The sequence below is a fragment of the Ostrinia nubilalis genome, chromosome 16 (assembly GCF_963855985.1).
Source record: "Ostrinia nubilalis chromosome 16, ilOstNubi1.1, whole genome shotgun sequence".
Taxonomy (NCBI): domain Eukaryota; kingdom Metazoa; phylum Arthropoda; class Insecta; order Lepidoptera; family Crambidae; genus Ostrinia; species Ostrinia nubilalis.
Window position 1 is genome coordinate 2,845,529 of NC_087103.1, and position 15,443 is coordinate 2,860,971.

General features: G+C 38.1%; 1 protein-coding gene across 1 annotated transcript; it reads right to left on the reverse strand.

Moving 5' to 3' along the window:
* Positions 1–11,690: 11,690 nt before the first annotated feature.
* LOC135079513 (uncharacterized) lies at positions 11,691–14,960 on the reverse strand. The gene is made up of 6 exons (XM_063974169.1): positions 14,477–14,960; positions 14,056–14,362; positions 13,697–13,793; positions 12,711–12,818; positions 12,242–12,403; positions 11,691–11,732 (listed from the first exon to the last, which is right to left on the reverse strand). The coding sequence occupies exons 1-6, from the start codon at positions 14,958–14,960 to the stop codon at positions 11,691–11,693; spliced, it is 1,200 nt and encodes a 399-aa protein (XP_063830239.1).
* Positions 14,961–15,443: the final 483 nt, after the last annotated feature.

Consider the following 15,443-nt stretch of genomic DNA (forward strand, 5'->3'; position numbering starts at 1 on the left):
TTGGAGCTGACTGTATCTGGGGCGGTACTTACACTGTCGATTCCAAGTAACATGGGTTCGATTCCCAAATGCGATTTATTAGTTGAATATGATGATAATGAAAAAAAAATACTTATACAATACCTATTTAATTATTTTAAGTCCAAGGACAATAATTACCTAAATAAAACAGTGCCTACATGACAATAACAAAGGGGCTTATAGTCCAGTAGAATTAAACACAAAAATGAATTAAATCGGAAATAATTCGTACTAAAGATTTTAGTGCTTTAATGGCTTTATTAGTTGCCCATAAAGACTCTCCTAGGTTTTCGACTTCGACTGAGTTGTGCTTAAGTGGTGGGGGCTCCCGAAAGGAGCGCTTTTTCGCTTTTCCGGTTATACCGCGTAAAGGACTTACCCTATCGAAAAGTGGTCTTCCTGACGGTTGAAGGGCATTTAATCCTACATTAAATAAGACCAAATTCATATGTTTTGAACAAACCGTTCTCGTGCAAATGTTCGGCAAAGTAGAAAATATGTGTACAATTAATGACCCTCTCTACGTCCAATGGGTCGTTACCCGCAGGCTTCCAAGTCTTGAAAAGGATCGCCTCAACCAGTGTAACCCTATCAAGGCTTTAGAGCTGGATGCGCCTATCCTTGTTCGTCCCAGCCGTTCCTTAACTGCGGTTGCTGCACCTCTTCCTGGCACTCACCTGAACGACTCTGTGTTACCTACTGTGGCTGCTCCTCTTCCTTGTATTCTTCTGCACGACTACGTTGCCTAGCCGTATGCCTGGTCTAAGGTTCGACGCCAAAAATCAACAACAACAAGTTCATATTAAAACGCTGAAGAGTTTTTTGTTTGTTTGTTTGAACGCGCTAATCTCAAGAATTACTAGTTTGATTGAAATAATTATTTTTGTGTTGAATAGCTCATAAATTGAGGAAGGCTATAGGATATATACAATCACTCTACGACTAATAGAGGCGAAGCGGTAAAGAAAAATGTTGCAAGCACGGAAAATAGTATTTAAACTATTTTCACGCGTACGAAGTTGATTTTGTGGCGTCAAACCTTGGACCAGGCATATGGCTAAGCAATGCAATCGTACAGGAGGGTACAAGGAAGAGGGGCAGCCACATTAGGTAACACAGAGTCGTTCAGGAGAGTGCCAGGAAGAGGTGCAGCAACCGCAGTTAAGGAACGTCTGGGACGAACAAGGATAGGCGCATCCAGCTCGTAAGCCTTGATAGGGTTACACTGGTTGAGGCGCTCCTTTTCAAGACTTGGAAGCCTGCGGGTAACGACCCATTGGACGTGGAGAGGGTCATTAATTATACACATATTTTCTACTTTGCCGAACATTTGCACGAGAACGGTTTGTCCAAAACATATGAATTTGGTCTTATTTAATGCAGGATTAAATGCCCTTCAACCGTTAGGAAGACCACTTTTCGATAGGGAAAGTCCTTTACGCGGTATAACCGGAAAACCGAAAAAGCGCCCCTTTCGGGGGCCCCCACCACTTAAGCACAACTCCGTCGAAGTCGAAAACCTAGGAGAGTCTTAATGGGCAACCAATGAAGCCATTAAAGCAATAAAATCTTTTGTAGGAATTATTTCCGATTTAAAATCTAATTCTACTGGCCTATTATTACAAAAATTTAAATGAGCATTGAACATTTGTTTATTGATTGTAAGTTTCATTAGTATGAAAATGTAATCTTAGGCTGGGTTTCACCATCTTTTTTTAACTTTAACAAACATCAAACATCTGTCAGACTCCATACAATAGACACCGGTTACCGTTACTTAAACTAACGGTTAAAGTTAGGTGGTGCAACTCAGCCTTAAACTATAAAGATTTTGGCCTGGATCAACGATTAAAGAAAACACAAAATATTTTGATATAAACGCTGTTTATTGTAGTTGCAACAAATATAATAACTTAAGTAAATGAAAATATTGTTTAAAACTTAAACAGTTTAACTAAACTAATTTATATTAAATAACTATAACTACCCCTAGTATGTATTAGTAGTTTAGGAAATACTACAGCTTTCTTCATATTTCTATCAGAGAACATTTTAAATTAAGTTATTAAGTAGTTAATAGAGAATACATCTCTTTTATAGTAAAAATCTATAAATAATTTTACTAACTTTAAAACTAAAAAACAAATAATTTGACATTTTACTTATATTATTATGCAGTAAAATAAATAAATTAAATATTAAAAATACTGGCGGACATATAAAGTAAAATAATGCCTGTAACGCGGCAACGCTATTTCATAACGTTTATAACGTTATCGCGCGCGAACAACGCAACGTTAGTGTTATCACGCCATCTCGTCTAATAGCGAATCACGCGGAAGTATGGTGCCGCGCCCTTTCCTCGTCCAATCGGCGCGAGGCAGTCCCCCCGCGCGTCTCGCGACTCACGCGGAAGCTTCAAATTTCCGAAATTCTACAGTATAATTTAGTACGATTGGTAGAGTAAATGTCAGACTATTGGATTATTTAAATGCTAATGGAATTTGTGGAACCTTACAATCTTAATATAGCGACTGTCGTTGATGAATGACATCAGTAATTCTAGTAAACCTATCATTGATTGCAAAATGAAATAGGTACCTATCGAATATTAAGATGACTTAAACAATAAGCCATAGGAAGTTTTTGAAGGCTCTATCAATGGGAACAACCGATTTCAATTCTTACGAACGATACAGTTTCCTAAATAAAATAAAAACAAAAAATACACAGTCACAATGTGGTTTTCATAATAACACTAACTACAACTAAATCTAACAAGCAATCATTCATTTTACAAATCGGTATCTTTCATTCCTTCTCCTCAAGTTTCTACAAAAATCTTTCGAAAAAATTTCGTAAGAACTTCACTGTCAGTGCACTCTGCATAATGCAACAGACGCAGCTACGAGGCTGGAATACAGATCATCTCAGATTCTAGAATAGTCCTAACAATGCTGGAACCATATTGGAATACGACGTTGTAGACGCCACTTCTTACCAGATGTTGTTCCGAAGTGGTGGTACAGGCTATTTTTGGACGTGAAAATGGCATACATACATAGGTAATACTTATAAATATTTTGAATTTAGTGAGCGACGCCTGCCTCTTGATAAGAGCCACATCAGTGTTTTGTTGAATTTTCTTTACTTGTTATTTTTTAATTAATAAAAGTTTAATTAAATACTCCGAAAGAAACTTAATTTAAATTGAATGTTAGGTGGATAACTTATTTAAACAGCGTCTTACAAATCGGACCGATTTCTCGTAAAAATACAAATAAAAAAAACCTAATCAAACTAGGATTAAATAAGTGTTCTAAGTAATTACTATACTTACGTGTGTCCTACTTGAGAATCAAACTAGTCTCACTTACCACTGGATTACTTCACCAGGCAGAGCAACTTGCTAACAAGCCCGCACGTCACGAATGTGTTGTTTGCAGTTCTCGTGAGATCCCTTGAGATTTGTTCCATTTAACTTGGACAATCTTAAAAGGTTTTGTTTACGTGATTCATCCCAAATCAGAACAAACGTATGTTGCGTTGCGAATTCCCTTCTATTTAAAAATGCTGAAATCATTACAGTTTAATATTATTTTGTGAAAACTCCGGTAAGATAGTTCGTCAGTGCAGTGCGTCTGTTGGTAAGTGTGCAAATCTCTTCATTTTCACCGTTTTTGTGCGCAACTGTTGGCACCAATGGAGAGTGATAGAATCTTACTACAACTACATCGTAAATAGGTAGTTCTCTTACCGCTTCAGAGCTAAATACATAGTTGGCGCCATAGTGTTCTGTTTTTGGGCATGTTGTTGCGACACTAGCCCCGCCCCCTTTTCACATCTCCCTTTAGTCTTTGTGATCTATGGTTGGTGCCTATTGGCGCAGTGACCCAGCGTCGGACTGGCATTTGCCAGCCGGGCCCCAGCCTGCGCGGGCCCCCCACGGGCCTGGGTTGCGGGGCATGCGGCAACCGTAGCACAGAGGGCCCGCGCAGGGCCGTCTTTAACCTATTAGGGGCCCTGGGCACTTAAAGATCAAGGGGGCCCATATCATCTGGAGAAAGGTATTTTGAGTAGACGGGGGCCCCCAGTGTTGCCAACTTAGGAGTTTTCCCCCAGATTTACGGGGTAAATAAGTGAGATGGGATTTTTAGGGGTCTAAAATTTTTAGGGGTATTTTTAGGGATTTTTTGACTCTTTAAATACATATTTTGAAATTTATAATATTATTATTGTTATTTTTTTAAAATAAATATACCTACAAATGGTAGCCAACAGAGACATTAATATTTATTTCTTGACTTGAAATATTTCATGTATTAAATAATTTATTGGCTACAAATCTCATAATCACGCCTCTGAATGTCCGTTTTTTTAAAGTTACGCTACCCCCGAAAGCGTAACTTTATAAAGCGTCTACTGTAAATATTTTTTAGGGGGAAAACTCAATAATTAAGGCGATTTTAGGGGGTTTTGACACAACTTTAGGGTTAAATATTTTTGAGAGTTGGTAACACTGGGGGCCCCCTCGGTCGCAGGGCCCTGGGCACGTGCCTAAAGTGCCCAGTGGGAAAGAGGGGCCTGGGCCCGCGCAGCGTGGCCCCTGTGCTACGATTGCCCGCGGGCATGTCTCGGAAACTATGCGTCGTACAAAAAAATTGTACAGTCATAATTTGTAGAAAATTGCTTTGCCTACAAATATGTTAATATAACTTTTTGCCTAAAATTAAAGATTAAAGAAGTTATAAGCATAAAATAAAAAATCCTTTTTGCTTATGTATAACTTCTCTAATTTTTAATTTAGGACAAAAAGTTATGTAAACATATTACTTGTAGGCAAAACAATTTATGCTACAAATTATGCCATAGCGAATTTTTGTAAGACGCTTAAAAAAGTGTTTTCACCCCTTTTTTTCAAGATGGCGGTTGGGGGACAAGGGTGGCGACCCCAAAAACTTGAGGTTAAGCTTCTATTGACCACATTGACCCACACATGTCCCAAAAATAAAATTGCGTCCTCTAATAAATTATGCAATACTCGGAAAATTGCCGGAAAATGACGGGAGTTTTATTTTGCTTTTTTTTAATGTATTACAGTGTTTAATTCTCACAATTTCATTCACGCAAGTGACTTGTGAGAGACGATTTTCAGCATTAAAGCGCATTAAAACGAGACTTCGTTCTCTACTGGGGCAAAAATTGTTAGATTCGTTAATTATAGTGTGAGTCACGATAAAGTGTACATATGAAATTAGGTGAAACTAGACCTATTTTTATCGACAAAAAAGAGGTCAACATTTTTTTGAGATTTTTAAAAAAAAATATATTTAATTTTTTTTCTTTCAATTACTTATCAGGCGCGGATCCACCGTTGTGGGCACTGTGGGCATGCCCACAACCCTAATTTACTTGTTTTAATTATGATCTATTAATAAGATCGATATGTCCGGGCATGTTAGTCGGCCGTTTGGTGTAGTGGTTCGAGACGGGCTACTATTCCTGAGCCCCGATTACGGTAACTTTTAACGTTTCCAATCCAGACGCGCTTCTGATTCTGCGATACGATTGGTCAAAACAGCTGACGTACGCTGTTGAACGACCAATCGTATCGCAGAATCGAGAAGCGTGTCTGGATTGGAGACGTTAAAAATTACCGTAATCGGGGCTCTGAGGTTGCGGGTTCGATTCCCGCACAGTACAAACATTTGTGTGCATAAACATATTTGTTTGTATTGGACTGGGTGTTTTCTATGTATAATATGTATGTATTTACAAAAAAAAAGTATTTAAGTATGTTTATATCCGTTGTCTAGTACCCATAGGACAAGCTTTGCTTAGTTTGGGACTAGAAGCGCAGTGTAAAAATGTCCAAGGATATTTATTATTTATTACTCGCAGTAATTACTCCCAAAATTCTGTGGTATGCAGAATGCACCGCATTTATAACAAAAAGTTTAGTCAAGTCGATTTGTTTTGCACGTCCAGGCACTCTTTCAAGAGAGAGATTTGCGACTTATTAGGTAAATGAAAACTCACGCACACTCACACACACACACACACACACACACACACACACACACACACACACACACACACACACACACACACACGCACGCACGCACGCACGCACGCACGCACGCACGCACACACACACACACACACACACACACACACACACACACACACACACACACACACACACACACACACACAAACTGCATGCAAGCCTATGTTTCTTTTTTTTGCCCCTTTGACTGTTTTTTTTTACGAGATTGTAATAATAATGTATATAGAATCCATTATTGGCTGTAAGAACAAAAATACCTGTTTGTATTATTATTATAAAGAGCTGTGGTTTTCTAAATAAAGAAAAATAAAAATAAAATCAAATAAAATTTATTTATGTAGTGATTCAACTCTCACTTTGCTAATTTTTTATGGCTATGCCCACAACCTTTTTTGAGGGCTGGATCCGCGCCTGTTACTTATTGCAAAGAAAACGTAATAACTTTTAAACTAAGAGGTATATCCTGTAAAAACAGTAATAATTCTAAATAACAGACGATACCAAAAAATACTCAGAAATGCCATCAAATAATAAAAAATTAACTTTTTGAAAAAAATCTGCTTATAAATTCGTTGTTTGTCGGCCGTTTGGTGTAGTGGTTCAGAACGGACTACTATGCCGAGAGGTCCCGGGTTCGATTCCCGGCCGGGCAGAAATTGAAATGATGAATTTTAATTTCTGTGACGGGTCTGGGTGTAAACAGTAAATATGTATGTATTTAATAAAAAAAAGTATATAAGTAGTATATCCGTTAAGCTAGCACCCCATAACACAAGCATTGAGTTGCTTACTTAGGGGCTAGCTGGCGCTGTGTGAAATTGTCCAAAGATTAAATTCGTGTTTTTTTTTTTGTTATTTGATATTTTTTTCCAAAAAATCCCCCTATAACAGGTGGTTTTTATTGCTTTGTATTATTCTCTATCGTATTACCTTTGTCAAACCAAAAATCAAAACATATTCTATGATAGTTTGAACAAAGGCCTACCACAACATTATTCTCCGCTACAGGTAGGGACAATTTTAATTTTAACTAAAATGCTTATTTTACTTCGAAATCTTTTGTTTTTATTTGAAATCTAACTTGTCTTTATCAAAATTACAAATCTAGAGCCATTTTCAGTTTCGTTGTTAACGAAGCGTTGAATGGCGCGCCCGGAGAGGCTTAGTTCAAACGATCATAGCAAATGTTATGATAGGGATAGAGACAAGCGATTTTTGGTTTTACAAAGGTAATACGATAGAGAATAATACAAAGTAATAAAAACCACCTGTTATAGGGGCATTTTTGGAGAAATTTATCAAATAACAAAAAAAAAAAAACACGAATTTAAAAGCAGATTTTTTTCAAAAAGTATCATTTTTTATTATTTGTTGGCATTTTCTGAGTATTTTATGTATTTTTTTAGCATCGTCTGTTATTTAGCATTATTACTGTTTTTACAGGATATACCTCTTAGTATAAAAGTTATTACGTTTTCTTTACAATAAGTAATTGGAAGAAAAAAAATCTATAATTAAAAAAAAACTCAAAAATTTTTTGACCTATTTTTGTCGATAAAAATTTATTTATTTATTTAAAACAAGTTACATAGCATTTATATTAATGATAACTATTGACGGTGTCACAAAAACCAGTTTTGGTTTTACTGTGCACCGCTGATTCGACATCAGACTCAATCATTCAGAGCATATAAAGTTAAATATTTTACTGCGCGCAAGTACCACTCCGGCCGATCATTATGATGACGCGGTGCTATCATGTCTTGTTAGCTCACACGGGGTGATTTTTTGCGTTTTAGTTTCAGTTATTTCTGCTGTGTGAGACAAGGCTAAGAAATAAAGCTTAAGTTTAGTTTTTATGTTTTGGACCGTTATTTCACTTTTTAATGTAGCGGGTAATTCATTGATTAATTTAGGTATTTGATATTGCAATAATTGTTTTCCATATACATTTTTGTAGTCAGGCAAAAGAAGCGTAGTGTTTTGTGTGCTACGTGTTTTGTCACTACGGTAGACATATATTTTATAATCTTCAGTGAAAAAGTGTTCACTGAGGAGTAGACATTTAACCTGGTCGTGTACTGGTAGTATTTTGCAATAATAGAAAAGTTCGTTATAATTATTTTCAAACTTAGGTTTAATTTTTTTAGGTACAATGGTTTTTAATATTCTTAGTTAAATAGATCTAGTTTCACCTAATTTCATATGTGAACTATATCGTGACTCACGCTGTATTAAATACAGAATCGGATCTAATCAAGGATGACGAAAACAGCCCCCCTAGACAAAACGCACTTTTTGATCGAATCGAAAATCAAATCCGTCAAAACTCCATACAAAAAAGGGGCTTTTCGACCACTTTTCGACTGGTTTGCGATTAAAATTTGCACTTTGTCTAGACCCACAGCAGCTTTTACGATCGAGTCATTAACTGCTTAGCTGAAAGTTCTCCTCTTTCAAAAAGAAAGTTGATTAGCTAGCTTTATATTATTATTTGTTATTAGTAAATACCTACTTATTCATCATCATCATCATGTCAGCCACAGGACGTCCACAGCTGAACATAGGCCTCCCCCAATGCTTTCGACGTTGATCGATTGGTAGCGGCCTGCGTCTAGCGTTTCCCTGCTACCTTTACGATGTCGTCGGTCCACCTTGTAGGTGGACGTTCCACGCTGCGCCTTCCGGTACGCGGCCTCCATTCCAGAACCTTGCTGCCCCATCGGCCGTCAGTTCTGCGTACTATGTGCCCTGCCCATTGCCACTTCAGCTTGCTAATCCGTCGGGCTATGTCAGCGACTTTAGTTCGTTTTACGGATTTCCGCATTTCTTATTCGATCTCGCAAAGAAACACCAAGCATAGCCCTTTCCATAGCACGCTGTGCAACCTACTGTAGGTGGGTTACACCTACTTATTATTTTACTTTATTTTAGTATTGTAATATTTTTTTTGTAGTTTGTTTAAATCTCAATTTGTGTATCTCAGTATTTTTCGATAGTATCCCATCACCATGATCTAGTCTCGGGCCTCGGGATTGCGATCAGCCACCCGGGCCCTTCCGGCCCAGTCCGACCCTGCAGTGACCCACTATATCTTCGTGTTGTATTCGTTCGTTCGTTCGTTTCAGCCGAAAGACGTCCACTGCTGGACAAAGAGGCCTCCCCCAAGGATTTCCACAAAGACCGGTCCTGTGCCGCTCGCATCCAGGCACCTCCAGGTTGTGTAGTTATTGTTTATAAATTGTGCTCACTGTGTTCAATAAAGTCCATTCTATTCTATTCTATTGACTGGCACATTGTCGTATCCACTAGCGAGTGATAGGACTAGAGTCCTTCCTAGAGTCGAAATACCTATCCCACCAATAAAGTAAACAACAAATAGAGATTTCCTCCCATTTTCAAAAGAACCCACGCTAGGGAGCACTAATAATTTTCCTGCGGCACCACACTTTCGCGAAATACAAGAATTTCGGCGTGGCACTACAATTTTGTATTCAATTTGCACTTTCGTGGAAGTGGGAAGTACAGTACGGTTGCATAGGGCGAACAAAGGCGATGCGACATGCACGGAGATGTTACGTGCCTCGGAAGTAGAGGGTCTGATCCCGGGATCCCGGTCGTAAACTAACTTTCAGAGTCAGTGTGGCACTAGGAAGACTAAGGCCCAGAACACGGTGAAACGCAACTGCAACGAAACTGGTCAAACTGGTCGCATCATGTATGGTCTTAACGGAATCTATGGCAGAAACTTAAAATACAACTCAAAAGTAACTAGAAGTTACAGTTTCGTTGCAATTGCGTTTCACCGTGTGTTCTGTGCCTAACGCCCGTATTACACATTACTATGTGGTCTTACAGTCCGCGTGGACGCACTGGGTGACACACGAACCAATCACAGAGCTCTATTCAACGCTGTGCGTTCAATTTACTGCTTCACTTAAGCAATCATCGCTTGTGTATACGGGCGTAAGAGAAAATGTGATTTTGTGTGAGTCTTGAATTGATGATGGCGTCACCTTACACAAGTGTTCAACCCACGTGACACTGTTGCATTTTAACGTACAGTCAGGGGCAAATAGTTTCCGATACCCAAAGTGACCACCCGTGCCGTGTAGTGACGGCAGAGTAGAATACATTTGTCACCAACCTTACTCTTCCCGCAGGTGTCGTAAGAGGCGACATAGGGCCTACACATCAGACAGAGAACGGGCAGCAGCGCTCTCTGACAAACATCAATCTTTTTAACTGCGATCTCCAACCCGCCTGCCAAGCGTGGGGATTGTGGCAAACCCTACACTATAGTGGAGGAGGCTCATAGTCCTGATGTCCATGTCCATGATGACCCAATGTGAACATAAAGTTGATAACGCAACCTTATTCCGACGTATTTGCGATCTTATTGACTACTTTGTGTGTCACGCATTATTCTTAGTTACGTGGATACAATCTTGATGGATATTATAAATTAGACTAGCGGCCGCTCGCGACTTCGTACGCGTGGATCCCGTTTTACCCCCTTCATCTATCTTACGCGGTGTAGATTTTTTTATACAAAAGTTTTTTCCCGCTAACTCCCGTTCCCGTGGGAATTTTGCAATATCCTATTGTAACTAAACTTTAAGTTTACTAAGGTACCTACATGCCAATTTCAAGCGTATAACTTAAGCGGTTTAGATTTTTCATACAAAAGGATTTTCCCGCTAATTCGGGTCCGTGGCCGAGTCCCCCAGTATTTGACGCACCCGTGGTGGACGCCCCCGATTTAAATAAATTTAATATCATATTTTTTTCGGCTTTTGCACTAAGTACAGTCAACGAAAAAAGTTTCACAAGCTAATTATTATACTAAACTATGCATGTTTGACGCTATTTATGCAATATGGGAGCAAAATTTTAACCCAAAACCAGCAGTAGTAAGAAACAAAAAACTTTTGTAGGAATTATTTTCATTTCATTAGATTCATTTTTGTGTTTAATTCTACTGGCCTAATAAATATTTATTCGTTTATAAACATTTTTGTGCCTGACTGTACATTTGATTAAAAATTGCTTCAAATCGAATTTAACTGACCGGGGGCGTCGACCACGGGTGCGTCGAAAACTGGGGGACTCGGCCACGGACCCGCTAATTCCTGTTCCCGTGGGAATTCCTAAGTATACTATAACCTGCCCAGGAGTATGAAGAATAATTGTACCAAGTTTCATTAAAATCCGTCGAGTAGTTTTTGTTGTTATGGGGTTTAATTAATAAAGCGCCATGATTATCTTCAACTTGATTGTTTAATGCAATCTTCTAGTAATAATAATAGATAGTGTTAATAGATAGTTTCTATAAGGAACATACAGACGGACAGACAGACAGACAGACAAAAATTTTACTGATTGCATTTTTGGCATCAGTATCGATCACTAATCACCTCCTGACATTTCATGTACAGAATTGACCTCTCTACAGATTTATTATAAGTATAGAAATAGATAGATGAATACTAGGCACTCTCTTTATTGCAAAGCATACCAAAATAACAATTGAGTACTACAAATAAAAAGTAAACGGCACAAATTGGGCGGTCCTATCCCAAGCGAAATCTCTTCCAGATTACCGGAACACGGCAAAGAACGAATAAGAAGCACGTATAACCTGTGGAAAGAAAAATATTTCTGGAAATAAAACTTACTATAGATAGTTCTGGCGCTTAACTCAGGGGCCGGTATTTTAAATCGTAATTAAAATAACTAATTGTTAAATTTTGCTACTAATGGTTAAATATTAACTAAATGTAAACAATTAGTTAAAAAATGTACTAAAAATCAATCTAACCATTGTTCTAAAAACATTGTTACTTGTCATTTGACATCTGTCAAATTTGACTATTGGTCATTTTAACTACGATTAAAAAACCCGGGCCTAATGCCTGAGGTAATGGTCGCGGCCCGTGAGGTTGGTTTTGTGGCGGTCAAACGTAAGTGAGACCTTATCTTAATATGCCCTCTCACGTGTCGTCATAAATGTTTGGAATGCTTAACTACCTAGCTCGCATCAATACATATGACTATAATTTGTATAATTTAAAGACTGTAAACCCTTGAAAAGGAGGCTGACAATAGTGTCTAAGTTTCACCGTAAAATTAATCCATGTAAAATCTCACCGAAATAAAGTTGCTATAAGACAACGTGATAACGCCAAAAGCAGTCATGTAGATAGGTTTCTGGCTGCACTGGAGAGCCACTACGATCAGGGAACGCAACCCAGGTCTCCAGGGGACCAGCTCCCAACCGCAATAAAACATTGACATTGGCAGTTTGGAAATCTGAATAAAGAAAAAGAAGAAGATTGTCAAAACCATTGTGGAATTCTTAGAGGAATTAATATGCAAACTGATGTCTCTCATTTCTTTCAAATAAGATATTCATATAATATTATCAGAAACTAGCTGTATCCCGCGATAAAACGTAGCCAATATGTTAAATCCATGGTGTCAGTTAACTCCTTACCAAATTTTGTTAAAATTGCTCCAGCCGTTTAAACGTGAAGAAGTAACAAACATAAACACTCACAAACTTTCGCCTTTTTATTATTAGTGTGATAGCGACAACGAATACTCAGTTTACACCTACTTCATATGTGATGTCCCCTGCAACCATCATATAAGCCCCATTGATCACCACCACGCAGCCAATGTACATTAAGTTCGCGATCAGAAACGTCAAGTTCCTTTCTGCACTCTGTATCAATAAAAGAATACGTTTTAAAATGGTTGAGGAATAAGAAGAAACAGTCTGTATGAATTAATTAATTTTTCAACTTTCGCGTTGCGTAATTTAATTATTCAATAAAAATAGATTTTAACGCGATACGCGGATAGTTAATAACGAAATATTACTTTTAATTGCCTGAAGTTTCGACCGGGTTTCGACCGGACCTTACGTTACGCAATAATTCCAATACCTGCAGATGACAGCATACCAAGCTAACACACACCAAGCTAACACACACTAACCAAGCTACCTACAGGTAGCACCTTAAACGAATTCCTTATTTTCACCCAATAAACAGTGGAAAACTTAGTTTATTATTATATACTAGCGGCCGCCCGCGACTTCGTACGCGTGGAGCCCGTTTTATTCCCTTCATATATCTTACGCGGTTTAGATTTTTTCATACAAAAGTTTTTTCCCGCTAACTCCCGTTCCCGTGGGAATTTTGCAATATCCTGTTGTAACTAAACTTAAAGTTTACTAAGGTACCTGCATACCAAATTTCAAGCGTCTAACTTAAGCGGTTTAGATTTTTCATACAAAAGGATTTTCCCGCTAATTCCCATTCCCGTGGGAATTCCTAAGTATACTATAACATGCCCAGGGGTTATGAAGAATAATTGTACCAAGTTTCGTTAAAATCCGCCGAGTAGTTTTTGTTTCTATAAGGAACATACAGACATACAGACAGACAGACAGACAAAAATTTTACTGATTGCATTTTTAGCATCAGTATCGATCATTAATCACCCCCTTATAGTTATTTTGAAAATGTATTTCATGTACAGAATTGACCTCTCTACAGATTTATTATAAGTATAGATTTAAATAATGTTCACACTTACAACTAATTTGACGAGACAGAACACGAGAAGTGATGTTGTTTCAACAACTGCCACTCCGTAAATGTTTCCTAAAGAATATTGGACGTTTCGGGCACACCTATAACAATGTTAGATAAATAATCAAGAAAAAATGCGAAAGTCATAGCCAAGCATCATAAGTTACTTTTCAGCATAGTACCTACATCAGCACTCTGCATCATAGTGCATTTGAGATGTCCGTAGGTATGGAGAATTTAAAAGATTCTGGAAAGGTGTCACAAAACACATCTGCGTCACATTATCGCTGTAGTATGATGGCGCAATAAAGCATTCAGCAAAAACTATATCCAATAATTCAGAAAAATAAAAGTAAGTTTTACCATAGTGTATCTTCATGCAGCTTTATCCCGTTAATGAAGTCTTTTTCAAACTCCTGGCCCAAGGTTTCCTTACTCATACTTTTAGAGTTCTTAATAGTTTTTTCTCTCAAGCTATAGAAATACTTGCACACAAGTTTACATTTTGACCCGAGGTAGACAAGGGAGAAAATAGAGAGCCCATCCACCAAGATCATATTGGTGGCTATGACCCACCAGTGACATTCTTTTAAGACGTATAGAAACCCAAAGAAGATTCCAGAATACGATGGACTCGGAAAAAGATGGACTTCTGTGCGGAATGGGATCCCTGAAAAGCAAAAAAAATGAGTACCAACTCTTTAACAACGCATGTCACCACAGCATGTTAAACATACGAATAATCTCATGACATGAAAAACATCTGAGGTAGTCAAATAAATACCTTCTCTAATAGTACCCCTCAAAGCGTCTAACGCAGTGAAGAACAACGTAGTGTAAGTCATGGCTGCCAAAGTAAGTGAGTAAAGCATGGCTTTCTTCACAGATTTCTTATCTATATCCAGGCAGACATACAACCATTCTTCACCGACCATTCTCTTGAAAAGAACCCTCACTCTTTTTCTCTGGAGTATCAAGCAAAAGTATTTGGCGCTGAGTAGAGTGTGCGCAAAAGTGAACTGAATCAAGTCGTTCTTTTCCTTGATAGTCAGATCTGTTCTGAAGTTGGCCAGCACTTCGTTGCAGGTCTCTAATATTATGTACCCGTTGATAAGTACAGCCCAAATCGCGTACAGAACCTTGTGAGTGCGACTTCTTTTGGTTTCTTCGTACCAGCAGTCGCCAATGCCCACGTAGTAAATGAGCTTGCATATTATCTTCAAGTAGTACCACTGAGGGTGGGCCTCTTTAGTTTTTTTGACGTCCATCTTGTAAAGTGGTGTCATGGGAAATGAACTGAGTTTTAAAAACTTTTTGATAAATCGTCGCTTAATTGCCAGGAAGTTTTAATTGCGAAGTTATAAACGATAAATGCCTAATCGTTATTGCTAACTGACTAACTTTCATTTATTTTTCAAAAAACAGTGAGACTCGGAGATTCTTCCTGTTTTCCGTTTATTGTCGACGTTGGACTTTATGCTTTAGACCCGGGGTTTTTACGTCCGATATACTAGTGGTCAATACCAGCTTTTTTACCGGTCGCTAAAATGTAGGCACATTCGTACATTTTCCTCCAACGGTACGATAGCGCAGAATAATCTAATACAAAGACCGCAGCGCCGCGTTCACATTCGGAACTGTGGTGACACAAAACGGAATACTTTATTGACTGTTTTTACAAATGGAATTATTTAAATGGGGATGAATAAACATCGAGCTAAGATTAATTAAATATATAAAAATATTCGTAG

Coding starts and splice junctions, on each gene's coding strand:
- LOC135079513 (XM_063974169.1), bottom strand. CDS start 14,960: ATGGACGTCAAAAAAACTAAAGAGGCCCACCCTCAGTGGTACTACTTG. Junction 14,363..14,476: donor GAGGGGTACTATTAGAGAAG/GTATTTATTTGA, acceptor TTTGCTTTTCAG/GGATCCCATTCCGCACAGAA. Junction 12,404..12,710: donor CAGGGGACATCACATATGAA/GTAGGTGTAAAC, acceptor TTCTTTATTCAG/ATTTCCAAACTGCCAATGTC.